This window comes from Hippoglossus hippoglossus, chromosome 18, assembly GCF_009819705.1.
Source record: "Hippoglossus hippoglossus isolate fHipHip1 chromosome 18, fHipHip1.pri, whole genome shotgun sequence".
Classification (NCBI taxonomy): Eukaryota; Metazoa; Chordata; class Actinopteri; order Pleuronectiformes; family Pleuronectidae; genus Hippoglossus; species Hippoglossus hippoglossus.
Genome location: NC_047168.1, coordinates 4,643,027 through 4,670,983, shown reverse-complemented (window position 1 = coordinate 4,670,983; position 27,957 = coordinate 4,643,027). Strand labels below are relative to the sequence as shown.

The window sequence follows — 27,957 nt, the reverse complement described above, 5'->3', positions numbered from 1 at the left end:
TATTGTGTATAATTGAGTTTTTTAATGGGAATAAGTTTCATTGTTTTGCTATATTTGCAAACTCTTGAAATAAAAACGAAAACTGTGCGATGTTTCCCTCGAATCGATCATATCAACTTTTCCATGAGCTGATTAAGTCGTGTCAGGGCTCCATGTTTGCAGGATTCAGAAAAAAGAGCAAATGGACAAAGCAGGTATATGTGTGAATTAAAAAACAGAAGTAGACTTACTGTGTAAGCATATGGAGCCAAATCCAGGCCAAAAGGTTTGATCATTTGAAAAGAAAAAAGTGAAAGTGAAAGTTCAAGTTTTGATCTTGAACTTTGAAATATACAACAATGTACTCAAAAGTTTTTCTGGGTTAAATATAATTTTGATTGACTTTTAACTTGTAACCTTGTAACTGTGCTTTGAAAGGTGCTATATGAATAATTGAATACAATTGTAGTAGTAGTAGTATTATGTACTCTAACTGCTTCACATGTCTGTCCCCCTGTGACTCTTTTTAAAGAACAAAGATTCAGATCAAATGTGGCAGTGATCATGTGATCAGTGTTGCCCTGCTGGCCAATCAACACAAGTCTTTACTCTGAAGAGAGGAGAAAGTGTCGGGCTGTTTGTCATTCAACACGACGATTTCAACATGATGACATCTCCCAAGTTCGTTCTCTACCTGACATGTTTCTTCTTGGGGAAAATGGGTGAGTTGTGTGTTTTTTAAATATTCACTCAGTCCTGAGGCTGATTACGATTTAATTTCTGTCACATAACATTAACAGTTATTTTGCTTTTCTCCTTTTTCTCTTCAGTTCAGATGCATCATTTTATCTTGTCTCATCAAGACAGTGGATTTATATCAGCTGATGTTGGAGACAACTTGACTTTCCAGTGTTTCTATGAGGGGGATGACAATAGGATGTATTGGTACAAACAAACACCAGGACAGAAACCTCGAATTATCTCAATGATGTACAAATTCTCTAAGGATTTTCCGTTATTGAATGAATTCAAGGACAATCGACGCTTCACTGTGGAAACTATTCATAATGTGACTCGCCTAAATATCTCAGATCTGCAGCTTTCAGACTCAGCTACTTACTACTGTTCAAAGAGTCGTTCATTTGTGTTTGAGTTCATGGAGGGCGTCACTGTCAGTGTGAAAGGTTCAGGGTCTAACATCCAGGCTCTGGTGCATCAGTCTGAGAGCATCCAGCCAGGAGGCTCTGTGACTCTCAGCTGTACAGTTCACACTGGGACCTGTGATGGAGAACACAGTGTTTACTGGTTCAAGAACTCTGAAGAACCTCAGCCAGGACTCATTTACACCCACGGAGACAGGAACGATCAGTGCAAGAGGAAACCTGACACACAGACAAACACCTGTTTCTACAACTTGTCAATGGAGAGACGGAACCGTTCTCATGCTGGGACCTACTACTGTGCTGTCGCTGCATGTGGAAACATTGTGTTTGGAGACGGGACCAAGCTGGAGTTTGACGGTGAGTCACTACCAGAGACTCATTTAATGAATAGTGACAGTTACGTAGAAAGAGACGGGACCAAACATTTGGTAAAATACTGTTGAACAACAAAATGAAACAGTAACCCAGTTGGTCCTGTCTGAATGTCCCCACTGACGGTGACCCAATAAGGCTTCACCACGACTAAATATATATTTTTTATTGATGATTATTATTGTAATTATTATTAGTGATGATAGCGATGATCATAGTAATGATTATAATTTACTGTTATTATAAATAATAATTTATTAAGTATTAGTACAACTTTTTTTCTTAATTTTTTCTCCCAGATTATATTATTATTACTATAATTTTTATTGGAATGGTGAGATTATTTTTAATAATACGATTATTTTAATAGTGGTCCGATTATTATTATTAAAAGATTAGTATTTTTATTATAATTATTAATAATATTTTTTCTTTTCATATAGAACACACACACACACACACACACACACACACAGCGTTGTCATTCCGTTCTGTTAACTGTCCTGTATTCACTGTTCTTGTCCTCTTTGTTTTGTTCTGTCAATGTTTTGTCTCTTGTCTCGCAAAGTTACATGAAAATTGCAAAAAAGAAGAGACAGAATTAGTAGAACTTCTCCTGTTGCAGGTGAAGTGAACTGGCTGGTGTATTTCCTGAGTGGAGCTTTGGGATTCACCATCAGCCTTTTGCTGGCTGTGTTACTGTACAAGATAAACAAGAGAAGATGCTGGAGATGTTCAGGTAACCACTCATCTCTAGCTTGTGTTCACTCAATTTGGCTTTTTAGCAAAATAATAATAATACGTTATATTTCACTGACCCTTTCTAGATAAGGAGACCTTAAAATATATGATAAGTAAATCCATGATTCATGAATTAAAGTTAAACCAAGTGTTAAAAATAAATTAGGAGACGCAAACACCTCAATTCAACACAAGACTAGTCAAGAAGTAAAACCAGGTTAAGAGGTAAAGGCACCTAACAGGACATATGTGAACACAAGAGTGACTAAGTCTTTGTCTTTGTATGTGTTTCATAACCAGAGTCTCGTACACAACCATCATCTCCCTCCACAACAAATGCAGAGGTAAATACAATCTTTTTAAGAGTGAAATTTACATTTGACAATAAATACGTTTATTTTATAAGGAGCCATCTTGATCTACTTATATGTTGTTTCTAGGGCAACCAACATGCAGATGACCTCCATTACGCTGCGTTAAATGTGAACGTGGCCAGCAGATCAAGACGACAGAGGGACAACACAAACGATCAATGTTTGTACTCAAGTGTTAAACTGTAGAATTGTGTTTTTTAGAACGGTCTATGTTTGAGATGAGGGATTTCTCAGTCTTTCTTTAGAGGTGGAGCATGATTCTTGTCTGTAATGCTTATTTATTCGTTTTCCAAATATAAATGTGGCTTTTTTTGTGATTAAAGATAAAAAACAACTCATGATGTAATTACACTTTTATGGTTAGACAATGTGTGTGTGTGTGGGGGGGGGGGGGGGGGGGGGGGGGTCTTTGATGGAATGACACTTTGACGATGACATATGGAAAACAATGATTAAACTTCATGTAATGAAAGTTTGTGTCCCAGTCTGGGTGTGTGTGTGCAGCGGGTGACGGCTGCGTCTCTGATCTGCTGTGTGTTCACATAGGGAGTGTGTCTACTGAGGAGCTGCTACGTGAGGTTATGACTTCTGTATTTCCTTGAATAAAAGAAGGTTTGTTCTCAACTAACTGCCAGGACTCTACGATATGAAGCTGTGCATCTTCCGGTCCTACAATAATAACAATAAAAACCTGGTTTAAACAAGTGAATGGATTCAGTGGACAGAAACGCTACAGTGCTTTTTACTTTGAAACAGGTACAGGAAGTGTTGCAAATATATATATTTGTGACATATTCAACAGACATTGAAACAGCACGCAGCATGTGGAGGAAATAGGCAAAACCCCAAGCGCTGCTCATCTGGGCCGCGTGGCCGCCCTGACCTGGGAGACAAAATGAAAAGTCACAACGTTCTGTCACGTTTCCTCCAAGAGAGGCGAGAGGAGGTTTAGAATGTGGACACAAGTATCAAAGGCATCTTTTCCAAATGAAGGGTATTACTCATATCAGGTTCAAGGCTCTGGCTACATTGGTAGATGGTTTGAACAGATGATACATTCTTCTTTACTTTCATGACTCGTCCCTATAATAAGTGCTGGGACAGCAAAGTATGATATTAATTCATTGATATAGGTTTCGCTGTTTCCTGGAAGCATCATCTATGATCCCATGTGGTCTAGCAGCTAGCGTTCCAGGTTTTAGCCTCCACCACATATCCATAACCTACATCAAACGGATGCCAGAAATTACTAACCCTGTATCCTTGAAGATAATTATGTTTTTAAAGATCTGATTGGCCGTGTGGATTCACTGCTACATGTGAACTGGCTCCAGTGTAGGCCATGCAGGTACAACAGTGGTCAGAGGTGTCAGTAGGTCATGATATCAAAAATATCCCCCTCTTTGTTTCCTTTTTCCTGTGTATTATATTTACATATGTGCTTATATTGTGTATAATTGAGTTTTTTAATGGGAATAAGTTACATTGTTTTGCTATATTTGCAAATTCTTGAAATAAAAACTAAAACTGTCTGATGTTTCCCTCGTATCGATAATGCCAACTTTTCCATGAGCTGATTTGTGCTTATCCACGTTCACACTAACAAACACAACCCAGCGCTACTTAATCGTACATTGCAGAAAATGACCTACGGGAAAACATTGTCCATGCCACAGATTGAGAGTGGTAATAAAGTGCTGGTGTTTGTTTACTCAGTACTGCACCATGACTCAATCTCAATGAAGTGATGGACACATTTAAATTTACTTCATTACTTTTGTTCCAACTCAGTAAATAGAGTCACCCCACATCCAGTTCACTGCATCTTGAATAAGACTTTTGTTGTTGTCTTTTGTCACAAACTAGAATCTCAAGCAGCTGCAGCAGCTCTGAATATGGAGGTAAGTGGTAGTGTTGCAATACTTAAGAAGCTGGTTTGAATTTCACATGTATGACACAAGTTTACATTTTTTTTAAATCTACATTAGAGGATTGATCATGGCTCATAACATCAACTAACGGTGTTTCAAACATCTTGGAACCTGTAGGACCATTTCTTATGTAGAGTAAACCATTTGGGACGTCCTGACCTTTTCATATATATTTACAACGCGAAATTTCTGTTGCAAAGGTGTGTGTGCTGCTATGGGAGTTGTCCTCCATAGACAATATAGATAACTTTCCTTTGTGTCTTAGCCCCACCTCCCAGCACCACATTCTACGGTTGTTTTTCGAATTTCCAGGGACTTTGGGGTGAAGATAGACTTTAATAATTCTGTTCTCAACACTTGTCTACATAAGTTATCTTTAGACACACGTCCTCCTAATATGACAAATTACTCTTTTATGTTTTATTGGCAGAGTCATCAAGATGCAGACAACCCACATTATGCTGCTTTAATGGAGCACAGGTTCAGCAGAGCAAGAAGACAAACAGACGGTGACGGGAGTGAATGCGTGTACACCAGTGTAAAGCAGTAGAGCTGAACATCTTACACTTCCATACATGCTGAATGTAAAGCTTCTCTATGCAAAACAAATTAAAGATTTTTAAAAATCCGAATTGATTTGATGTTGTCAGTTGCCATATTTTCCACTCCCACTAAATATAGAATATACTTCTTGAACTTAACCCCAAGTTGTTTAACAATTTCGTACCTGACATGTGAGGATCTGTATTTAGCCTCCGTGTGGTCAAAAGACCGTCTGCTCTCTTTGTATGAGCACTTTCAAACAGGAAGTCTCTGCAGTGTCTTCACTACACCCCAGCAGACTACTTCAAGTGAACAGCAATGAAATGAACAGAAGTTGACAGAAGAGAATCACCAATACTCATCAAGCAGTGTCACAAAACAGGGATTAAAAGTGTGAAATAAACTTACACAGATACACATACACAAATAAAATGTTAAAACATTACTCATGAAATCATATTTATTCTTCTATAAACCACATGGTAGCCATGATCCAGTATGTTTGACTTGATAGGGGCAGATGAAGCAATATAACAAGTTACCCACAGCCCACAGCATTAAAAATTACATTTTCTGATGTAATACACAAAACACTGCCCTCATATTGGCTTACAGCTTTTAGTTTTCAAGTCACACGTCATTATAAACTATGAATGTGTGTCATCTACAAGTCACTGAAAGCGTCAAGAGCAGTTGCTGTGACTCTTATGTTAAAATTGTTACCTCCACTAAGGAGGTTATGTTTTCACCCCTGTCTTGGCTGGTTGGCTGCTTGGGAGAAGGACAGGGCGTGGGCCAAGAAACAACCCATTCAATTGAGGTGTAGATCTGGACAAAAGGGGCTGATCCAGGATCTTTTCATCACTTCTCTTCATTGCCTAAATTGTAGAGTAGTAGTGAATTTTTTAATGTGGTCCCTGTTGTAACCTGAGGTCCACAGCAAAGGCCCTAATAACCATTCCACATTCCCGGCTGGAGCACCAAAGGGGACAAGGTCTTTTCTGTTAGAGCCCCCCCTCTTTGTCAGACAGATCTCCATAGGAAGATTGTTCCAAACTCCTTATCCTCTTTAGAGATACATTTTATAGATGTGCTGTCTTAGTCCTTGGGGTCTGACTTCACCTGTAACTTTCATTAATATATTTTAATCTCTGTCCGATCTTACCTGCTGTTTGTTATTTATTCATGTTCGACTATATATTATTTTTCACAATTTTTTCTAATCTGTATTATTTATATACTTGTGCTCTTATGTTTATTTTAATTGTTTTCCATTGTTTTCCCTTAATTCTTCACCTTTAACTTGTAACCTTGTAACTGTGTTTTGAAAGGTGCTGTATGAATAACTGAATACAATTGTAGTAGTAGTAGTATTATGTACTCTAACTGCTTCAGATGTCTGTCACCCTGTGACTCTTTTTAAAGAACAAAGATTCAGATCAAAGGTAGCAGTGATCATGTGATCAGTGTTGCCCTGCTGGCCAATCAACACAAGTCTTTACTCTGAAGAGAGGAGAAAGTGTCGGGCTGTTTGTCATTCAACACGACGATTTCAACATGATGACATCTCCCAAGTTCATTCTCTACCTGACATGTTTCTTCTTGGGGAAAATGGGTGAGTTGTGTGTTTTTTAAATATTCACTCAGTCCTGATGCTGATTACGATTTCATTTCTGTCACATAACATTAACTGTTATTTAGCTTTTCTCCTTTTTCTCTTCAGTTCAGATGCATCATGTTGTCTTGTCTCATCAAGTCAGTGGATTTATATCAGCTGATGTTGGAGACAACTTGACTTTGCAGTGTTCATATGAGGAGAGGGACAATAGGATGTATTGGTACAAACAAACACCAGGACAGAAACCTCGAATTATCTCAAAGATCTACAGATCCCTTAAAAGTCTTTCGTTAGAGAATGAATTCAAGGACAATCAACGCTTCACTGTGGAAACTAATGATGTTGTGAGTTACCTAAATATCTCAGATCTGCAGCTTTCAGACTCAGCTACTTACTACTGTTCAAAGAGAGAGATATATGTGTTTGAGTTTATGGAGAGCATCACTGTCAGTGTGAAAGGTTCAGGGTCTAACATCCAGGCTCTGGTGCATCATTCTGAGAGCATCCAGCCAGGAGGCTCTGTGACTCTCAGCTGTACAGTTCACACTGGGACCTGTGATGGAGAACACAGTGTTTACTGGTTCAAGAACTCTGAAGAACCTCAGCCAGGACTCATTTACACCCACGGAGACAGGAACGATCAGTGTGAGAGGAAACCCGACACACAGACACACAGCTGTGTCTACAACTTGTCAATGGAGAGACTGAACCGTTCTCATGCTGGGACCTACTACTGTGCTGTCTCTGCATGTGGACACATTGTGTTTGGAGACGGGACCAAGCTGGAGTTTGATGGTGAGTCACTACCAGAGACTCATTTAATGAATAGTGACAGTTACGTAGAAAGAGACGGGACCAAACATTTGGTAAAATACTGTTTAACAACAAAATGAAACAGTAACCCAGTTGGTCCTGTTTGAATGTCCCCACTGACGGTGACCCAATAAGGCTTCACCACCAGTGGACGGTGGAGGTGTGCACCACGACTAAATATATATTTTTTTATTGATGATTATTATTGTAATTGTTATTGGTGATGATAGCGATGATCATAGTAATGATGATAATTTAATGTTATTATAAATAATATTTTTTTAAGTATTAGTAGAACTAACAATTTTTTCTCCAAGATTATATTGTTATTACTATAATTATTATTGTATTGGTGAGATAATTTTTAATAATACAATAATTTTAAAAGTAGTCTGATTAATATTATTATAGGATTATTAGTATTGTTATTATAGTTATTAATAATACTTTTTCTTTTAACATAGAAAATACACACACACACACACACACACACACACACACACACACACACACACACAGCGTTGTCATTCCGTTCTGTTAACTGTCCTGTATTCACTGTTCTTGTCCTCTTTGTTTTGTTCTGTCAATGTCTTGTCTCTTGTCTTGCAAAGTTAAATGAAAATCGCAAAAAAGAAGAGACAGAATTAGTAGAACTTCTCCTGTTGCAGATGAAGTGAACTGGCTGGTGTATTTCCTGAGTGGAGCTTTGGGATTCACCATCAGCCTTTTGCTGGCTGTGTTACTGTACAAGATAAACAAGAGAAGATGCTGGAGATGTTCAGGTAACCACTCATCTCTAGCTTGTGTTCACTCAATTTGGCTTTTTAGCAAAATAATAATAATACGTTATATTTCACTGACCTTTTCTACATAAGGACACCTTAAAATATATGATAAGTAAATCCATGAATCATGAATTAAAGTTAAACCAAGTGTTAAAAGTGGATTAGGAGACGCAAACATCTCAATTCAACACGTACAACACAAGACTAGTTAAGAAGTAAAACCAGGTTAAGAGGTAAAGGCACCTAACAGGACATATGTGAACACAAGAGTGACTAAGTCTTTGTCTTTGCATGTGTTTCATAACCAGAGTCTCGTACACAACCATCATCTCCCTCCACAACAAATGCAGAGGTAAATACAATCTTTTTAAGTGTGAAATTTACATTTGACAATAAATACGTTTTTTTTTATCAGGAGCCATCTTGATGTACTTATATGTTGTTTCTAGGGCAACCAACATGCAGATGACCTCCATTACGCTGCGTTAAATGTGAACGTGTCCAGCAGATCAAGACGACAGAGGGACAACACAAACGATCAATGTTTGTACTCAAGTGTTAAACTGTAGAATTGTGTTTTTTAGAACGGTCTATGTTTGAGATGAGGGATTTCTCAGTCTTTCTTTAGAGGTGGAGCACTGATTCTTGTCTGTAATGCTTATTTATTCCGTTTTCCAAATATAAATGTGGCTTTTTTTGTGATTAAAGATAAAAAACAACTAATGATGTAATTACACTTTTATGGTTAGACAATGTGTGTGTGTGTGGGGGGGTGGGGGGGTGGGGGTCTTTGATGGAATGACACTTTGACGATGACATATGGAAAACAATGATTAAACTTCATGTAATGAAAGTTTGTGTCCCAGTCTGGGTGTGTGTGCAGCGGGTGACGGCTGCGTCTCTGATCTGCTGTGTGTTCACATAGGGAGTGTGTCTACTGAGGAGCTGCTACGTGAGGTTATGACTTCTGTATTTCCTTGAATAAAAGAAGGTTTGTTCTCAACTAACTGCCAGGACTCTACGATATGAAGCTGTGCATCTTCCGGTCCTACAATAATAACAATAAAAACCTGGTTTAAACAAGTGAATGGATTCAGTGGACAGAAACGCTACAGTGCTTTTTACTTTGAAACAGGTACAGGAAGTGTTGAAAATATTTATATTTGTGACATATTCAACAGACATTGAAACAGCGCGCAGCATGTGGAGGAAATAGGCGAAACCCCAAGCGCTGCTCATCTGGGCCGCGTGGCCGCCCTGACCTGGGAGACAAAATGAAAAGTCACAACGTTCTGTCACGTTTCCTCCAAGAGAGGCGAGAGGAGGTTTAGCACATGGACACAAACCCCTGCAGAGTTGAGACCCCATTTAAAACTTGCCTGTCAATACTTACAATTTAGTTTGTTGCCTCCATTAATTAAGTATCGAGAGCAACTTTTCCGAATGAAGGGTATTACTCATATAGCAGGTACCTAAATATGTTTACACCCTCACATCAGGGGAACAAAACTTGAGTCCAGATAATGTAAATCATTAAATTTCGTATGTTTTAAGCTTCGGTTTAGGTCAGGGTAAAGGTTGGAGTTATAGACAAGTCACTGTAATGTCCTCTGAAGTCAGGAAGACATGTTGCAGAACACATCCAACACTTCAATATTGCATTTTACATTTTTAGTAGTAGTAGTAGTAGTAGTCCTCTCTTTTAGTTTTTTTCTATTTTATTTAGATACTGATTCTATAGACAGGAGGGGAAGTATCTGGATTTGACGGCCCTTTGCATTGTTGGTCCAGATCTTCCCATGTTATTTCTTTTTTTTGTCAGGCCTCTACACTCTCTCATATTAATTTAAAACTTGTTTATACTTTGGTTTTGTGAATAAATTCTTTGTTTAATCCTGACTCTGGCATGTCGTCTTCTTTAATATGTTCCCAAAAGGGAAGACATCGAAGCATATGTAGCGTGGTGGGAAAGCGGGGATAGTGAGAGGTTGCCACAACGCCACCTGGGGAATTTCACCTCCAGGAAATAACTCAAATATTGTAAGTGCAACAGCACAGGTTCGTTTAAATCACGGGGCAAGAGACGTGTTTAACTAGTAAAAAAGAACTTTAATGTAACTCAAATAAATGCATAAACCATCAAGCAAAATGAAACAAACAAACAGAACACAAATTAACATGCAATAAAACACATTTGACATGAGCAACACAGGGACAGGGCTGGGACTTACCATGGCGACCTTTTGGTTTAACTAATGCACCTGCTGTTTTTCAGGCCCTGATAAATGATGTTCTGCGCAACATGCTGAACAGATTTGTGTTTGTTTACCTTGATGACATTTTAATGTCCAGCATGTAAAACTAGTGTTACAAAGACTGTTAGAGAACAGACTTTATGCTAAAGCAGAAAAGTGTGAATATCATGTCTCCTCTGTCAGTTTTCTGGGTTTTATAGTGGAGGGCTGGAGGGCTCCACTCAGCCATTTGTGGTATGGTCTGACCATAAGAACTTGTCCTACCTCCGTTCCGCTCACAGGCTCAACTCACGCCAGACTCGGTGGGCTCTGTTCCTGGGTCGGTTCAATTTCACCCTCACCTACAGGCCAGGCTCCAGGAACATCAAGCCAGGCGCCCTTTCACATCAGCTTACCCCTCCAGATGAGGATTCGTCGGAGGAAACCATCCTGCCATCTTCGTGTGTGGTGGGAGCAGCTTGGTGGGAGATTGAGGGAGTGGCCAGGAGGCCTTGCTGCTCGCCTACGTTGAGTCTTCTGTGCAATGAGCTTTTTCCATGTGCTCAGCACAACTGTCACCTTTGGGGTTCCACCAGCCAGCCTGCTCTCTGCCTCCACGGCCTGCTTTTTGTTGCTACCTTTTTTTGAGCAATAAACACCTTTATTTATCATCACCTGTATTTCAGTCTCTGCTTTGGGGTCCAAGGTAAATCAGGACATAGCAAATGTCCCCTCCTTTGTTTCCTTTTTGTTTCACTGCTTGCCTCCTTTTGCCTGTGTATTATATTTACATATGTGCATATATTGTGTATAATTTAGTTTTTTAATGGGAATAAGTTGCATTGTTTGATATATTTTCAAACTCTTGAAATAAAAACTAAAACTGTGTGATGTTTCCCTCGTATTGATCATAACAACTTTTCCATATGCTGATTAAGTCGTGTCAGAGTTTCACGTGTACGGTTTCGTACTAGAACTGGGACCCAATAGCACAGCTGCAGACAGAGTTCAGTTTTCAAAAATAAGTGGTCATTATTACCAGGCAGGGATCGGTACACAGGGAGTCAAAATCATCAGACAAAGGTATGTGAAACGTCAGGCAAAAACCAGGTCAAACAATCCAGGCAAACGTGGTCGAGAAAACATGAGACGAGACAAGACTTAGTGAGATCGCTTGAACGCTGCGTGCACTACGAGACGAACTGGCCCTGGACAAGGGGAAGACACAGACCTTATATACACACAGACAACAGCTAAACTACACACAGGTGAAACACATTAGGGAGGGAAAGCTAATATGTGAGACACGGGGGGGGGGGGGGGGGGGGGGGGGGGGGGTTGTGGAAGTGAAACTGGCTAGTGTTTTAAAATAAAACAGGAAAAGTCATAGAACATGCAACAGGAAATGGTGTTTGTGTGTGTGAGTGTAACCATCACACCATGTTTGCAGGATGCAGAAAATAGACCAAATGGGCAAAGTAGGTATATGTGTGAATTAAAAAAAAAGAAGTAGACTTACTGTGTAAGCATATGGAGCCAAATCCAGGCCAAAAGGTTTGATCATTTGAAAAAAAAATTGAAACTGAAAGTTCAAGTTTTGATCTTGAACTTTGAAAAATACAACATTGCCTTCAAAAGTTTTTCTGGGTTAAATATAATTTTGATTGACTTTTAACTTGTAACCTTGTAACTGTGCTTTGAAAGGTGCTATATGAAAAATTGAATACAATTGTAGTAGTAGTAGTATTATGTACTCTAACTGCTTCAGATGTCTCTCACCCTGTGACTCTTTTTAAAGAACAAAGATTCAGATCAAAGGTAGCAGTGATCATGTGATCAGTGTTGCCCTGCTGGCCAATCAACACAAGTCTTTTCTCTGAAGAGAGGAGAAAGTGTCGGGCTGTTTGTCATTCAACACGACGATTTCAACATGATGACATCTCCCAAGTTCGTTCTCTACCTGACATGTTTCTTCTTGGGGAAAATGGGTGAGTTGTGTGTTTTTTAAATATTCACTCAGTCCTGATGCTGATTACGATTTAATTTCTGTCACATAACATTAACAGTTATTTTGCTTTTCTCCTTTTTCTCTGCAGTTCAGATGCATCATGTTGTCTTGTCTCATCAAGGCAGCGTATTTAAATCAGTTAATGTTGGAGACAACTTGACTTTGCAGTGTTCCTATGAAGAGAGGGACGATAAGATGTATTGGTACAAACAAACACCAGGACAGAAACCTCGAATTATATCAATGATGAACAGAGCCACTAAAAGTCTTTCATTAGTAAATGAATTTCAGGACAATCAACGCTTCACTCTGGAAACTAATGATGTTGTGAATCAACTAAATATCTCAGATCTGCAGCTTTCAGACTCAGCTACTTACTACTGTTCAAAGGGTAATATATATGTGTTTGAGTTTACGGAGGGCGTCACTGTCAGTGTGAAAGGTTCAGGGTCTAACATCCAGGCTCAGGTGCATCAGTCTGAGAGCATCCAGCCAGGAGGCTCTGTGACTCTCAGCTGTACAGTTCACACTGGGACCTGTGATGGAGAACACAGTGTTTACTGGGTCAAGAACTCTGAAGAACCTCAGCCAGGACTCATTTACACCCACGGAGACAGGAACGATCAGTGTGAGAGGAAACCCGACACACAGACACACACCTGTGTCTACAACTTGTCAATGGAGAGACTGAACCGTTCTCATGCTGGGACCTACTACTGTGCTGTCGCTGCATGTGGACACATTGTGTTTGGAGACGGGACCAAGCTGGAGTTTGACGGTGAGTCACTACCAGAGACTCATTTAATGAATAGTGACAGTTACGTAGAAAGAGACGGGACCAAACATTTGGTAAAATACTGTTGAACAACAAAATGAAACAGTAACCCAGTTGGTCCTGTCTGAATGTCCCCACTGACGGTGACCCAATAAGGCTTCACCACCAGTGGACGGTGGAGGTGTGCACCACGACTAAATATATATTTTTTATTGATGATTATTATTGTAATTATTATTTGTGATGATAGCGATGATCATAGTAATGATTATAATTTACTGTTATTATAAATAATAATTTATTAAGTATTAGTACAACTTTTTTTCTTAATTTTTTCTCCCAGATTATATTATTATAACTATAATTTTTATTGGAATGGTGAGATTATTTTTAATAATACGATTATTTGAATAGTGGTCCGATTATTATTATTAAAAGATTAGTATTTTTATTATAATTATTAATAATATTTTTTCTTTTCATATAGAACACACACACACACACACACACACACACACACAGCGTTGTCATTCCGTTCTGTTAACTGTCCTGTATTCACTGTTCTTGTCCTCTTTGTTTTGTTCTGTCAATGTCTTGTCTCTTGTCTTGCAAAGTTAAATGAAAATTTTAAAGACAGAATTAGTAGAACTTCTCCTGTTGCAGGTGAAGTGAACTGGCTGGTGTATTTCCTGAGTGGAGCTTTGGGATTCACCATCAGCCTTTTGCTGGCTGTGTTACTGTACAAGATAAACAAGAGAAGATGCTGGAGATGTTCAGGTAACCACTCATCTCTAGCTTGTGTTCACTCAATTTGGCTTTTTAGCAAAATAATAATAATACGTTTTATTTCACTGACCCTTTCTAGATAAGGACACCTTAAAATATATGATAAGTAAATCCATGATTCATGAATTAAAGTTAAACCAAGTGTTAAAAATAGATTAGGAGACGCAAACACCTCAATTCAACACGTACAACACAAGACTAGTTAAGAAGTAAAACCAGGTTAAGAGGTAAAGGCACCTAACAGGACATATGTGAACACAAGAGTGACTAAGTCTTTGTCTTTGTATGTGTTTCATAACCAGAGTCTCGTACACAACCATCATCTCCCTCCACAACAAATGCAGAGGTAAATACAATCTTTTTAAGTGTGAAATTTACATTTGACAATAAATACGTTTATTTTATAAGGAGCCATCTTGATGTACTTATATGTTGTTTCTAGGGCAACCAACATGCAGATGACCTCCATTACGCTGCAGTAAATGTGAACGTGGCCAGCAGATCAAGACGACAGAGGGACAACACAAACGATCAATGTTTGTACTCAAGTGTTAAACTGTAGAATTGTGTTTTTTAGAACGGTCTATGTTTGAGATGTGGGATTTCTCAGTCTTTCTTTAGAGGTGGAGCATGATTCTTGTCTGTAATGCTTTTTTATTCGTTTTCCAACTATAAATGTGGCTTTTTTTGTGATTAAAGATAAAAAACAACTCATGATGTAATTACACTTTTATGGTTAGACAATGTGTGTGTGTGGGGGGGCATGTTTTGACAGTTGCTGTTGGTCTTTGATGGAATGACACTTTGACGATGACATATGGAAAACGATGATTAAACTTCATGTAATGAAAGTTTGTGTCCCAGTCTGGGTGTGTGTGCAGCGGGTGACGGCTGCGTCTCTGATCTGCTGTGTGTTCACATAGGGAGTGTGTCTACTGAGGAGCTGCTACGTGAGGTTATGACTTCTGTATTTCCTTGAATAAAAGAAGGTTTGTTCTCAACTAACTGCCAGGACTCTACGATATGAAGCTGTGCATCTTCCGGTCCTACAATAATAACAATAAAAACCTGGTTTAAACAAGTGAATGGATTCAGTGTACAGAAACGCTACAGTGCTTTTTACTTTGAAACAGGTACAGGAAGTGTGGCAAATATATATATTTGTGACATATTCAACAGACATTGAAACAGCACGCAGCATGTGGAGGAAATAGGCGAAACCCCAAGCGCTGCTCATCTGGGCCGCGTGGCCACCCTGACCTGGGAGACAAAATGAAAAGTCACAACGTTCTGTCACGTTTCCTCCAAGAGAGGCGAGAGGAGGTTTAGAATGTGGACACAAGTATCAAAGGCATCTTTTCCAAATGAAGGGTATTACTCATATCAGGTTCAAGGCTCTGGCTACATTGGTAGATGGTTTGAACAGATGATACATTCTTCTTTACTTTCATGACTCGTCCCTATAATAAGTGCTGGGACAGCAAAGTATGATATTAATTCATTGATATAGGTTTCGCTGTTTCCTGGAAGCATCATCTATGATCCCATGTGGTCTAGCAGCTAGCGTTCCAGGTTTTAGCCTCCACCACATATCCATAACCTACATCAAACGGATGCCAGAAATTACTAACCCTATATCCTTGAAGATAATTATGTTTTTAAAGATCTGATTGGCCGTGTGGATTCACTGCTACATGTGAACTGGCTCCAGTGTAGGCCATGCAGGTACAACAGTGGTCAGAGGTGTCAGTAGGTCATGATATCAAAAATATCCCCCTCTTTGTTTCCTTTTTGTTTCAATGCTTGTTTCCTTTTTCCTGTGTATTATATTTACATATGTGCTTATAGTGTATAATTGAGTTTTTTAATGGGAATAAGTTACATTGTTTTGCTATATTTGCAAATTCTTGAAATAAAAACTAAAACTGTCTGATGTTTCCCTCGTATCGATAATGCCAACTTTTCCATGAGCTGATTTGTGCTTATCCACGTTCACACTAACAAACACAACCCAGCGCTACTTAATCGTACATTGCAGAAAATGACCTACGGGAAAACATTGTCCATGCCACAGATTGAGAGTGGTAATAAAGTGCTGGTGTTTGTTTACTCAGTACTGCACCATGACTCAATCTCAATGAAGTGATGGACACATTTAAATTTACTTCATTACTTTTGTTCCAACTAAGTAAATAGAGTCACCCCACATCCAGTTCACTGCATCTTGAATAAGACTTTTGTTGTTGTCTTTTGTCACAAACTAGAATCTCAAGCAGCTGCAGCAGCTCTGAATATGGAGGTGAGTGGTAGTGTTGCACTACTTAAGAAGCTGGTTTGAATTTCACATGTATGACACAAGTTTACATTTTTTTTAAATCTACATCAGAGGATTGATCATGGCTCATAACACCAACTAACGGTGTTTCAAACATCTTGGAACCTGTAGGACCATTTCTTACGTAGAGTAAACCATTTGGGACGTCCTGACCTTTTCATATATATTTACACCGCGACATTTCTGTTGCAAAGGTGTGTGTGCTGCTATGGGAGTTGTCCTCCATAGACAATATAGATAACTTTCCTTTGTGTCTTAGCCCCACCTCCCAGCACCACATTCTACGGGTGTTTTTCGAATTTCCAGGGACTTTGGGGTGAAGATAGACTTAAATAATTCTGTTCTCAACACTTGTCTACATAAGTTATCTTTAGACACACGTCCTCCTAATATGACAAATTACTCTTTTATGTTTTATTGGCAGAGTCATCAAGATGCAGACAACCTACATTATGCTGCTTTAATGGAGCACAGGTTCAGCAGAGCAAGAAGACAAACAGACGGTGACGGGAGTGAATGCGTGTACACCAGTGTAAAGCAGTAGAGCTGAACATCTTACACTTCCATACATGCTGAATGTAAAGCTTCTCTATGCAAAACAAATTAAAGATTTTAAAAAAGCCGAAATGATTTGATGTTGTCAGTTGCCATATTTTCCACTCCCACTAAATATAGAATATACTTCTTGAACTTAAGCCCAAGTTGTTTAACAATTTCGTACCTGACATGTGAGGATCTGTATTTAGCCTCCGTGTGGTCAAAAGACCGTCTGCTCTCTTTGTATGAGCACTTTCAAACAGGAAGTCTCTGCAGTGTCTTCACTACACCCCAGCAGACTACTTCAAGTGAACAGCAATGAAATGAACAGAAGTTGACAAAAAACTAAATCACCAATGCTCTCATCAAGCAGTGTCACAAAACAGGGATTAAAAGTGTTAAATAAACTTACACAGATACACATACACAAATAAAATGTTAAAACATTACTCATGAAATCATATTTATTCTTCTATCAACCACATGGTAGCCATGATCCAGTATGTTTTACTTGATAGGGGCAGATGAAGCAATATAACAAGTTACCCACAGCCCACAGCATTAAAAATTACATTTTCTGATGTAATACACAAAACACTGCCCTCATATTTGCTTATATCTTTTTGTTTTCAAGTCACACGTCATTATAAACTATGAATGTGTGTCATCTACAAGTCACTGAAAGCTTCAAGAGCAGTTGCTGTGACTCATATGTTAAAATTGTTACCTCCACTAAGGAGGTTATGTTTTCACCCCTGTCTTGGCTGGTTGGCTGCTTGGGAGAAGGACAGGGCGTGGGCCAAGAAACAACCCATTCAATTGAGGGGCAGATCTGGACAAAAGGGGCTGATCCAGGATCTTTTCATCACTTCTCTTCATTGCCTAAATTGTAGAGTAGGAGTAAATTTTAGAATTTATTCCATGATTTTATTGTTGACTTCAGGCTTTTTGATACCATGTGGTCCCTGTTGTAACCTGAGGTCCACGGCAAAGGCCCTAATAACCATTCCACATTCCCGGCTGGAGCACCAAAGGGGACCAGGTCTTCTCTGTTAGAGCCCCCCCTCTTTGTCAGATGGATCTCCATAGGAAGATTGTTCCAAACTCCTTATCCTCTTTAGAGATACATTTTATACATGTGCTGTCTTAGTCCTTGGGGTCTGACTTCACCTGTAACTTTTATAAATATTTTCTAATCTCTCTCCGATCTTTCCAATTGTTTGTTATTTATTTACGTTTGACTATATATCATTTTACTCTATTTTTTCATCTGTAACATTTGTATTCTTATATTTGTGCTATTATGTTTTCTTTTAAATATTTTCTATTGTTTTCCCTTAATTCTTCACCTTTAACTTGTAACCTTGTAACTGTGCTTTGAAAGGTGCTATATGAATAACTGAATACAATTGTAGTAGTAGTAGTATTATGTACTCTAACTGCTTCAGATGTCTCTCATCCTGTGACTCTTTTTAAAGAACAAAGATTCAGATCAAAGGTAGCAGTGATCATGTGATCAGTGTTGCCCTGCTGGCCAATCAACACAAGTCTTTACTCTGAAGAGAGGAGAAAGTGTCGGGCTGTTTGTCATTCAACACGACGATTTCAACATGATGACATCTCCCAAGTTCGTTCTCTACCTGACATGTTTCTTCTTGGGGAAAATGGGTGAGTTGTGTGTTTTTTAAATATTCACTCAGTCCTGACGCTGATTACGATTTAATTTCTGTCACATAACATTAACAGTTATTTTGCTTTTCTCCTTTTTCTCTTCAGTTCAGATGCATCATTTTATCTTGTCTCATCAAGAAAGTGGATTTATATCTGCTGATGTTGGAGACAACTTGACTTTGCAGTGTTCATATGAGGAGAGGGAAGATAGGATGTATTGGTACAAACAAACACCAGGACAGAAACCTCGAATTATCTCAAGGACGTACGGATCCACTAAAAGTCTTCCGTTACTGAATGAATTCAAGGACAATCAACGCTTCACTGTGGAAACTAATGATGTTGTGAGTCAACTAAATATCTCAGATCTGCAGCTTTCAGACTCAGCTACTTACTACTGTTTAAAGGATAATTTCTATGTGTTTGAGTTTATGGAGGGCGTCACTGTCAGTGTGAAAGGTTCAGGGTCTAACATCCAGGCTCTGGTGCATCAGTCTGAGAGCATCCAGCCAGGAGGCTCTGTGACTCTCAGCTGTACAGTTCACACTGGGACCTGTGATGGAGAACACAGTGTTTACTGGTTCAAGAACTCTGAAGAACCTCAGCCAGGACTCATTTACACCCACGGAGACAGGAACGATCAGTGTGAGAGGAAACCCGACAATCAGACACACACCTGTGTCTATAACTTGTCAATGGAGAGACTGAACCGTTCTCATGCTGGGACCTACTACTGTGCTGTCGCTGCATGTGGACACATTGTGTTTGGAGACGGGACCAAGCTGGAGTTTGACGGTGAGTCACTACCAGAGACTCATTTAATGAATAGTGACAGTTACGTAGAAAGAGATGGGACCAAACATTTGGTAAAATACTGTATAACAACAAAAATGAAACAGTAACCCAGTTGGTCCTGTCTGAATGTCCCCACTGACGGTGACCCAATAAGGCTTCACCACCAGTGGATGATGGAGGTGTGCTCCACGACTAAATATATATTTTTTATTGATGATTATTATTGTCATTGTTATTGGTGATGATAGCGATGATCATAGTAATGATTATAATTTAGTGTTATTATAAATAATGATTCATTAAGTATTAGTAGAACTAACTATTTTTTCTCCAAGATTATATTGTTATTACAATAATTATTATTGTATTGGTGAGAATTTTTAACAATACGATTATTTTAAAAGTGGTCTGATTAATATTATTATAAGATTATTAGTATTGTTATAATTATTAATAATATTTTTCTTTTAATATAGAAAATACACACACACACACACACACACACACACAGCGTTGTCATTCCGTTCTGTTAACTGTCCTGTATTCACTGTTCTTGTCCTCTTTGTTTTGTTCTGTCAATGTCTTGTCTCTTGTCTTGCAAAGTTAAATGAAAATTTTAAAGACAGAATTAGTAGAACTTCTCCTGTTGCAGATGAAGTGAACTGGCTGGTGTATTTCCTGAGTGGAGCTTTGGGATTCACCATCAGCCTTTTGCTGGCTGTGTTACTGTACAAGATAAACAAGAGAAGATGCTGGAGATGTTCAGGTAACCACTCATCTCTAGCTTGTGTTCACTCAATTTGGCTTTTTAGCAAAATAATAATAATACGTTTTATTTCACGGAACCTTTCTAGATAAGGACACCTTAAAATATATGACAAATGAATCCATGATTCATGAATTTAAGTTAAACCAAGTGTTAAAAATAGATTAGGAGACGCAAACACCTCAATTCAACACGTACAACACAAGACTAGTTAAGAAGTAAAACCAGGTTAAGAGGTAAAGGCACCTAACAGGACATATGTGAACACAAGAGTGACTAAGTCTTTGTCTTTGTATGTGTTTCATAACCAGAGTCTCGTACACAACCATCATCTCCCTCCACAACAAATACAGAGGTAAATACAATCTTTTTAACTGTGGAATTTACATTCGACAATAAATACGTTTTTTTTATCGGGAGCCATCTTGATGTGTTTATTTTGTTGTTTCTAGGGCAACCAACATGCAGATGACCTCCATTACGCTGCGTTAAATGTGAACGTGGCCAGCAGACCAAGACGACAGAGGGACAACACAAACGATCAATGTTTGTACTCAAGTGTTAAACTGTAGAATTGTGTTTTTTAGAACGGTCTATGTTTGAGATGAGGGATTTCTCAGTCTTTCTTTAGAGGTGGAGCATGATTCTTGTCTGTAATGCTTTTTTATCCTTTTTCCAAATATAAATGTGGCTTTTTTGTGTGATTAATGATAAAAAACAACTCATGATGTAATCACACTTTTATGGTTAGACAATGTGTGTGTTTGTGTGGGGGGGGTTAATGTTTGAACAGTTGCTGTTGGTCTTTGATGGAATGACACTTTGACGATGACATATGGAAAACGATGATTAAACTTCATGTAATGAAAGTCGAATGAAGGGTATTACTCGTATGTTTTAAGCTTTGGTTTAGGTCAGGGTAAAGGTTGGAGTTATAGACAAGTCACTGTAACGTCCTCTGAAGTCATGGAGACATGTTGCAGAACACATCCAACACTTGAACATTCATTTTACATTTTTAGTAGTAGTAGTAGTCCTCTCTTTGTTTTGTAGTTTATTTAGATACTGGTCTATAGACACAAGGGGAGTATTTTGATTTGACGGCCCATTGCATGGTTGGTCCAGATCTTCCCATATTTTCTGTTTATTTTTTGTCAGGCCTCCACACTCTCTCATATTAATTTGTTTAAAATTTGGTTTTGTGAATAAATTCTTTGTTGAATCTGGCCTGTCGTCCTCTTTATTATTATTCATTATGCGGCCACTGGACTGAACCAAATTTAAATTTATGTTTTTGTGGCCGTAACATTTGTATACTTAGGTCTCCCGCTTGATGCTCTTAAGTTTCTCTCTCACACACACTCACACACACACACTCACACTCACACACACACACACACACAGCTTCTCACTCCCGCTCCGTTACACATGTTCACAGACACACACGTATAGTCGATTGTTGTCTTGTGTTTGTCATAGACATCTATCATTGGCTACATTGGTAGATGGTTTGAACAGATGATACATTCTTCTTTATTTTCATGACTCGTCCCTATAATAAGTGCTGGGACAGCAAAGTCTGAAATTAATTCATTGATATAGGTTTCGCTGTTTCCTGGAAGCATCATCTATGATCCCATGTGGTCTAGGAGTTAGCGTTCCAGGTTTTAGCCTCCAACACATTTCTGTTGGGACCTGTTTTTTTGTGAGACAACACTTCTGTATCACATGTTCAGTCAAAAGCCTGAAAGGTGCAGCTTCCAGCTCATCTCACCAAGGAAACCTCCTCGCCCTCCAAGCTCTACCAACGTCCTAGCAGCGATGCGATGTCCTGCAGGAAAACTTCAACCAGCAACTGAGCTACACAGCTCAACAGAATCACTAAGGCAGGAGCCACAACCAGCCAGAAGACTTCACAGAACTTCGAACTGCACAGCAACTCCCTTTTCCCCCTTTCTACGGACGGGTAACACAACTGGGCTTAATAATTATACTAGGCTAAGCAAGACTGTTTATTTGATTCTGTGTGATGTTTATAAGTTTGATTTGTGGTGTTGTGATATTTTGGGTACAAGTTATTGAGAAAGTAATGTTAGTCTGTTATGCTCTGCACAGTCTTTCGTTGCATCCAATCTAGTAACTTTGTCTAATTTGGCACAGACACATGCATATCCCTTCACCTCATTATCTCTACAGGTCGTAAACATTCCAATAGGTGGGGGAAGGGTGTTATCTTCAAAGTGGCCAGCAGCCATTTTGGGAGCACATAGGGGGGAAAAGGGTGTGATCTCTTTGGCCAGCCACCATCTTGAAAGCACGCTGACTCACACAGACACACACACATGTATACACACATACCTATCTTTGTTTAGCAATTAGACTGTTAGTAATTTGTGTTTTTAAACTTTATTATATTCATAATAAATGTTTTCCTTTCACAAATGTTTTTTTTATTAATGTTGCATAAGTGAATTTTGCTAACCTCTACACTGTCAAGAACTCCATATCCTTCAACTTAGCTAACTATCTATATGGTAATTTTGGTTATAGTTATTAATTTAATTGTTAATCAGAGTTCCAAATTTGTAGTTAGTACTTTTATGAGACTTATTCAATAAATTGGCTATCTTTTCCCTTCCTTTGAAGGGTGGTGCCCCGAGGTAACTTTCATCAATTAAAGTTATTATTTAATATTAATAATAAAATATTAATATTTAATATTTTATTTTGATAACCAAATTTATTGAATGCCGAAAGGCACACCATTTCATGGTATCACGTTTGATGCATTATGGCACAACATTTCCATAACCTACATCAAACGGATGCCAGAAATTATTAACCCTAAATCCTTTAAGATAATTATGTTTTTAAGGATCTGATTGGCCGTGTGGATTCACTGCTACATGTGAACTGGCTCCAGTGTAGGCCATGCAGGTACAACAGTGGTCAGAGGTGTCAGTAGGTCGTTTCCTTTTTGTTTCACTGCTTGTCTCCTTTTGCCTGTGTATTATATTTACATATGTGCTTATATTGTGTATAATTGAGTTTTTTTAATGGAAATAAAATACATTGTTTTGCTATGTATTTCAGGGTCTAACATCCAGGCTCTGGTGCATCAGTCTGAGAGCTTCCAGCCAGGAGGCTCTGTGACTCTCAGCTGTACAGTTCACACTGGGACCTGTGATGGAGAACACAGTGTTTACTGGATCAAGAACTCTGAAGAACCTCAGCCAGGACTCATTTACACCCACGGAGACAGGAACGATCAGTGCGAGAGGAAACCCGACACACAGACACACACCTGTGTCTACAACTTGTCAATGGAGAGACTGAACCGTTCTCATGCTGGGACCTACTACTGTGCTGTCGCTGCATGTGGACACATTGTGTTTGGAGACGGGACCAAGCTGGAGTTTCATGGTGAGTCTCACGTGATGAATAGTGATCATTACTCCTTAGGTTAAAAGTGTGTGACGTCTCCTGTCCTCTGGCTCTCTGCAGATGAGGTGGACTGGCTGGTGGTTTTCTTGAGTGCGACCTCGGCAATCACCACCCTGCTGGAGTGTTTTACTGGCTTTCTCAATATGCATGATGAGGGTTACAGGTAAATGCTACTATCTGTTCCTCATGATCCCAGTGATCATTATATGACATTAAAAAGTAATTCTTTTTCAGATCCCCATGCTCCATCCTCCAAAATAAATGCAAAGGTAAAGATGAGCTGTTGTGTTACTGTTCAAACACTTGTGCACATTGTCTGTCATGGCCAACAACATGACTGACTGTTTCTCATGCACAGGATGAGCAGAATGAAGACGACCCCTGCTACATTGCTCACAGGGAGATACAGATGAACAGATCCAGAGGACAGAGGGATGATACCTGGAGTGAATGTGTGTACTTGAGTGTGAGGCAGTAGAGCTGGACACCTTCTGTATTTGTCTCTGTATTTAATCACCACATTATGTCTTTACTGACATCAGAACAGTCCTGTAAATTAGTTTTTTACCTCCGTGTGAAACATGTAAAACTTCAGCTTGCTATCATCTAAATAAAACAAGTTTAATTTTATTTGTGTGTGCATGACTCATTTCTACTGTGTCTGTGCATTCAAAGTAGTGCAGGTAACAGTGGACGACGTGCATCCTGCTGAAGCGTGAGCTTTCTCATGAAGCAGAGCTTTCATCATTCACAGACCACAGCTATCTGTTGGAAACATGGTGACCACATGTCACATACAAGCACCTTTTTATAATTTACTTGAGGCCAGAGGTGTTAACACAACCTCACATTGCTTTAGTAAGGTTTGTGTGACTTATCATTTTGTGTACCAACCAAAAATTGTATCTACTTCATGTCTTTCATATAATTACTTCATTACTGTTCACATGAGGATGTACTTCCTGCGGCAGCTGAAGAAGTTCAACCTGCCAAAGACAATGATGGTGCACTTGTACACCTGCATCATCGAGTCCATCCTCACCTCCTCCATCACCATCTGGTACGCTGCTGCCACTGCCAATGACAAAGGCAGACTGCAGCGTATCATCCGTTCTGCTGAAAAGGTGATTGGCTGCAATCTGCCATCTCTACAGGACCTGTTTGCCTCTAGGACCCTGAGGCGTGCAGGTAAGATTGTGGCCGATCCTTCCCACCCGGGTCACAAACTCTTCAAGGTACTTCCCTCCGGCAGGAGGCTGCGGTCCATCAGGACCAAAACCTCACGCCACAAGACCAGCTTCTTCCCGGATGCAGTTGGCCTTATCAACAAGCCCCGGTACCCCCACCTGACTTGGACTCTTATCCCGCCCCCACGCCTCAAGTCTGTGTTACATTAACACACATTACATTGCACATTCTCATTGGACTCCTGTTTTGCATTTTGCATTTTACTTTTTACTTTATTTTTTTTATATATATCTTTTTATTTTATATTTGTTTTTTTTTTAATGTGTGTAGTACTTATTGTGTTTTTATGTTTTATGTTCCTTGTATGCACCTATATACCAAGGCAAATTCCAGGTAGGTGTAAACCTACTTGGCAATAAATACTTCTGATTCTGATGTATGGTTTGTATCCAAGTTTTAATGATTTACTGACTGCAACTTTTCAAAATAAAAGCTCTGTAATTCAGCCAAAAATAGAGCATTGCCTCAAAAAAATGACTGTTGTGTTTTTAATTTGAAGACAACTTGCTTAAGAGGAAGAGATTCTATGAATGTCTTTGCCGTGATTGAGACCAGCACCTGAGACTCCTGTGAATGAATGGAAGAACATTACTGGTTATTTATATTCATGAGTTTTAAAGCTGTATTGCCATCACGTACGTTCTTTGTACACTTCCCCTCATGCAAGATTAAAAAAAAAAAAAAGACCCTTGACACCTTAAGGTGCCCATGTGACCACGTTTCCTTTGTGTTTGGGCTGCTCATTTCTGGTAAGCAAAGCAAATGCAGTCTTGCCTGTGAAAAGGTTACGAGGACTCAAAACTGTGAACATGACCCGACCTGCACAGTTTGTTTTTTATCTGATGTGTTTGTTGTCAGGAAAAATGGGTGAGATGTATTTCTATCTTTTACTGTATTATATTGTCTCTTCTCATGTCATTGCTTCTAATATTTTCACTGATGAATTCTATCTTATGAAGTAATTTTAGTAAAATTACATTTCAGGTGATTTGTCTAAAATTGTCCTCATCTTTGCACCAGGGGAGATTTTTGTATTATTATTTCAGGATGGAGAAACATTTTGAAGTCTATATGTCAGCCTGGAATATACATGAAATATTTAATTTCTTGTGTTTGCTTTTTCTCTACTGTTCTTTCAGCTCAGATGACCAATCTGTCCTCATCTGTTGGTCAACAGACGGGTTATATATCAGCTCATGCTGGTGAAAGTGTATCTTTGCAATGTTTATATGACAACGATGTGGTGGCAAGGTTTTACTGGTACAAACACACTCTGGGTCAGATGCCGAGGCTCATCTCGACCTTTTACAAGTACAAAACAAGCGGAACCTTTCACGACGATTTCAAGAACGACCCACGCTTCGCACTGGATACTGAAATCGGCAGAACTCATTTGAAGATAAGAGATCTGCGTAGTTCCGACTCAGCTACTTACTACTGTGCTAATAGCTTTTCAATGATGTTTCAATTTATGGAGAGCATCACTGTCAGTGTGAAAGGTTCAGGGTTGAACATCCAGGCTCTGGTGCATCAGTCTGAGAGCATCCAGCCAGGAGGCTCTGTGACTCTCAGCTGCACAGACGGGACCAAGCTGGAGTTTGATGGTGAGTCTCACGTGATGAATAGTGATCATTACTCCTTAGGTTAAAAGTGTGTGACGTCTCCTGTCCTCTGGCTCTCTGCAGGTGAGGTGGACTGGCTGGTGGTTTTCTTGAGTGCGACCTCGGCAATCACCACCCTGCTGAGTGTTTTACTGGCTTTCTCAATATGCATGATGAGGGTTACAGGTAAATGCTACTATCTGTTCCTCATGATCCCAGTGATCATTATATGACATTAAAGAGTCATTCTGTCTTTTCAGATCCCCATGCTCCATCCTCCAAAATAAATGCAAAGGTAAAGATGAGCTGTTGTGTTACTGTTCAAACACTTGTGCACATTGTCTGTCATGGCCAACAACATGACTGACTGTTTCTCATGCACAGGATGAGCAGAATGAAGACGACCCCTGCTACATTGCTCACAGGGAGATACAGATGAACAGATCCAGAGGACAGAGGGATGATACCTGGAGTGAATGTGTGTACTTGAGTGTGAGGCAGTAGAGCTGGACACCTTCTGTATTTGTCTCTGTGTTTAATCACCACATTATGTCTTTACTGACATCAGAACAGTCCTGTAAATTAGATTTTTACCTCCGTGTGAAACATGTAAAGCTTCAGCTTGCTATCATCTAAATAAAACAAGTTTAATTTTATTTGTGTATGCATGACTCATTTCTACTGTGTCTGTGCATTCAAAGTAGTGCAGGTAACAGTGGACGACGTGCATCCTGCTGAAGCGTGAGCTTTCTCATGAAGCCGAGCTTTCATCATTCACAGACCACAGCTATCTGTTGGAAACATGGTGACCACATGTCACATACAAGCACCTTTTTATAATTTACTTGTGGCCAGAGGTGTGAACACAACCTCACATTGCTTTCGTAAGGTTTGTGTGACTTATCATCATTGTGTGTACAAACCAAAAATGTTATCTACTAAAGGGGCGGGGTCATTTGTTACAGGCTGATACACATTATGACCTGAGACTGTATATAAAGTCTGGTCATAAACATACATACATGTAAATACATTCACTAAATATAACTTCTGAATAACAGAACCTTTTGTGTGATTTATATCAAAAAGAAAAAGCAAGATCATCAGCTCCCCCCACAACAAATCCAGAGGTGACACTTATCTCAATGATCCATTAATGGACATTCAAACTTCCTTTTACTGTTTACATTTTCTATACAGACCAATATCCTAATTCGTCTCTATGTGTGTTTTGGACCCAGGGTTACCGAGATGCAGACGACCTCCATTATGCTGCTTTGAATATTAACTTCCCCAACAGGTCAAGACGACAGAGGGACAACAGAAAGGCTGAATGTGTGTACTCAGGCATAAAGCAGTGAAAGTGTGCAGTGCAGGAAACCAGAAATGATGTTGTCGCACCTATGGGCTGTTTATACTAATACTGTAGTGTCCATAG

The 27,957-nt window shown here is 39.2% G+C and overlaps 4 protein-coding genes across 6 annotated transcripts in view; all 4 read left to right on the top strand.

The window, feature by feature from the left end:
- LOC117779317 overlaps window positions 1–27,358 on the top strand; it is a 38,113-nt gene extending 10,755 nt beyond the window's left edge. Inside the window, 3 exon segments of the mRNA XM_034615399.1 lie at window positions 26,631–26,705; window positions 26,780–26,814; window positions 26,904–27,358. Coding sequence (XP_034471290.1) covers window positions 26,631–26,705; window positions 26,780–26,814; window positions 26,904–27,023 — 230 coding nt within the window. The 3' untranslated portion in view covers window positions 27,024–27,358.
- Window positions 1–27,957, top strand: part of LOC117779316 — a 69,614-nt gene that overhangs the window by 10,957 nt on the left and 30,700 nt on the right. The window lies entirely within an intron of this gene.
- Window positions 554–24,252, top strand: LOC117779312 (immunoglobulin kappa light chain-like). Of its 3 annotated transcripts, none has more exons than XM_034615392.1 (5): window positions 554–701; window positions 6,827–7,516; window positions 23,731–23,833; window positions 23,905–23,939; window positions 24,029–24,252. In XM_034615392.1, exons 1-5 carry the CDS (start codon window positions 644–646, stop codon window positions 24,031–24,033), a joined length of 891 nt encoding a protein of 296 aa, XP_034471283.1. In that variant the 5' UTR covers window positions 554–643; the 3' UTR covers window positions 24,034–24,252. The 3 variants fall into 3 exon arrangements, with proteins under 3 accessions (XP_034471283.1, XP_034471281.1, XP_034471282.1); XM_034615390.1 differs by lacking the exons at window positions 23,731–23,833; window positions 23,905–23,939; window positions 24,029–24,252 and adding exons at window positions 8,203–8,316; window positions 8,628–8,671; window positions 8,769–8,947; XM_034615391.1 differs by lacking the exons at window positions 6,827–7,516; window positions 23,731–23,833; window positions 23,905–23,939; window positions 24,029–24,252 and adding exons at window positions 810–1,499; window positions 2,140–2,253; window positions 2,556–2,599; window positions 2,696–3,012.
- Window positions 12,484–15,167, top strand: LOC117779313. Its single transcript, XM_034615393.1, has 5 exons — window positions 12,484–12,541; window positions 12,650–13,339; window positions 14,000–14,113; window positions 14,425–14,468; window positions 14,565–15,167. The coding sequence occupies exons 1-5, from the start codon at window positions 12,484–12,486 to the stop codon at window positions 14,682–14,684; spliced, it is 1,026 nt and encodes a 341-aa protein (XP_034471284.1). The 3' UTR covers window positions 14,685–15,167.

Coding starts and splice junctions, on each gene's coding strand:
- LOC117779312 (XM_034615390.1), top strand. CDS start 644: ATGATGACATCTCCCAAGTTCGTTCTCTACCTGACATGTTTCTTCTTG. Junction 702..6,826: donor TTTCTTCTTGGGGAAAATGG/GTGAGTTGTGTG, acceptor TTTTCTCTTCAG/TTCAGATGCATCATGTTGTC. Junction 7,517..8,202: donor GACCAAGCTGGAGTTTGATG/GTGAGTCACTAC, acceptor CTCCTGTTGCAG/ATGAAGTGAACTGGCTGGTG.
- LOC117779313 (XM_034615393.1), top strand. CDS start 12,484: ATGATGACATCTCCCAAGTTCGTTCTCTACCTGACATGTTTCTTCTTG. Junction 12,542..12,649: donor TTTCTTCTTGGGGAAAATGG/GTGAGTTGTGTG, acceptor TTTTCTCTGCAG/TTCAGATGCATCATGTTGTC. Junction 14,469..14,564: donor CCTCCACAACAAATGCAGAG/GTAAATACAATC, acceptor TGTTGTTTCTAG/GGCAACCAACATGCAGATGA.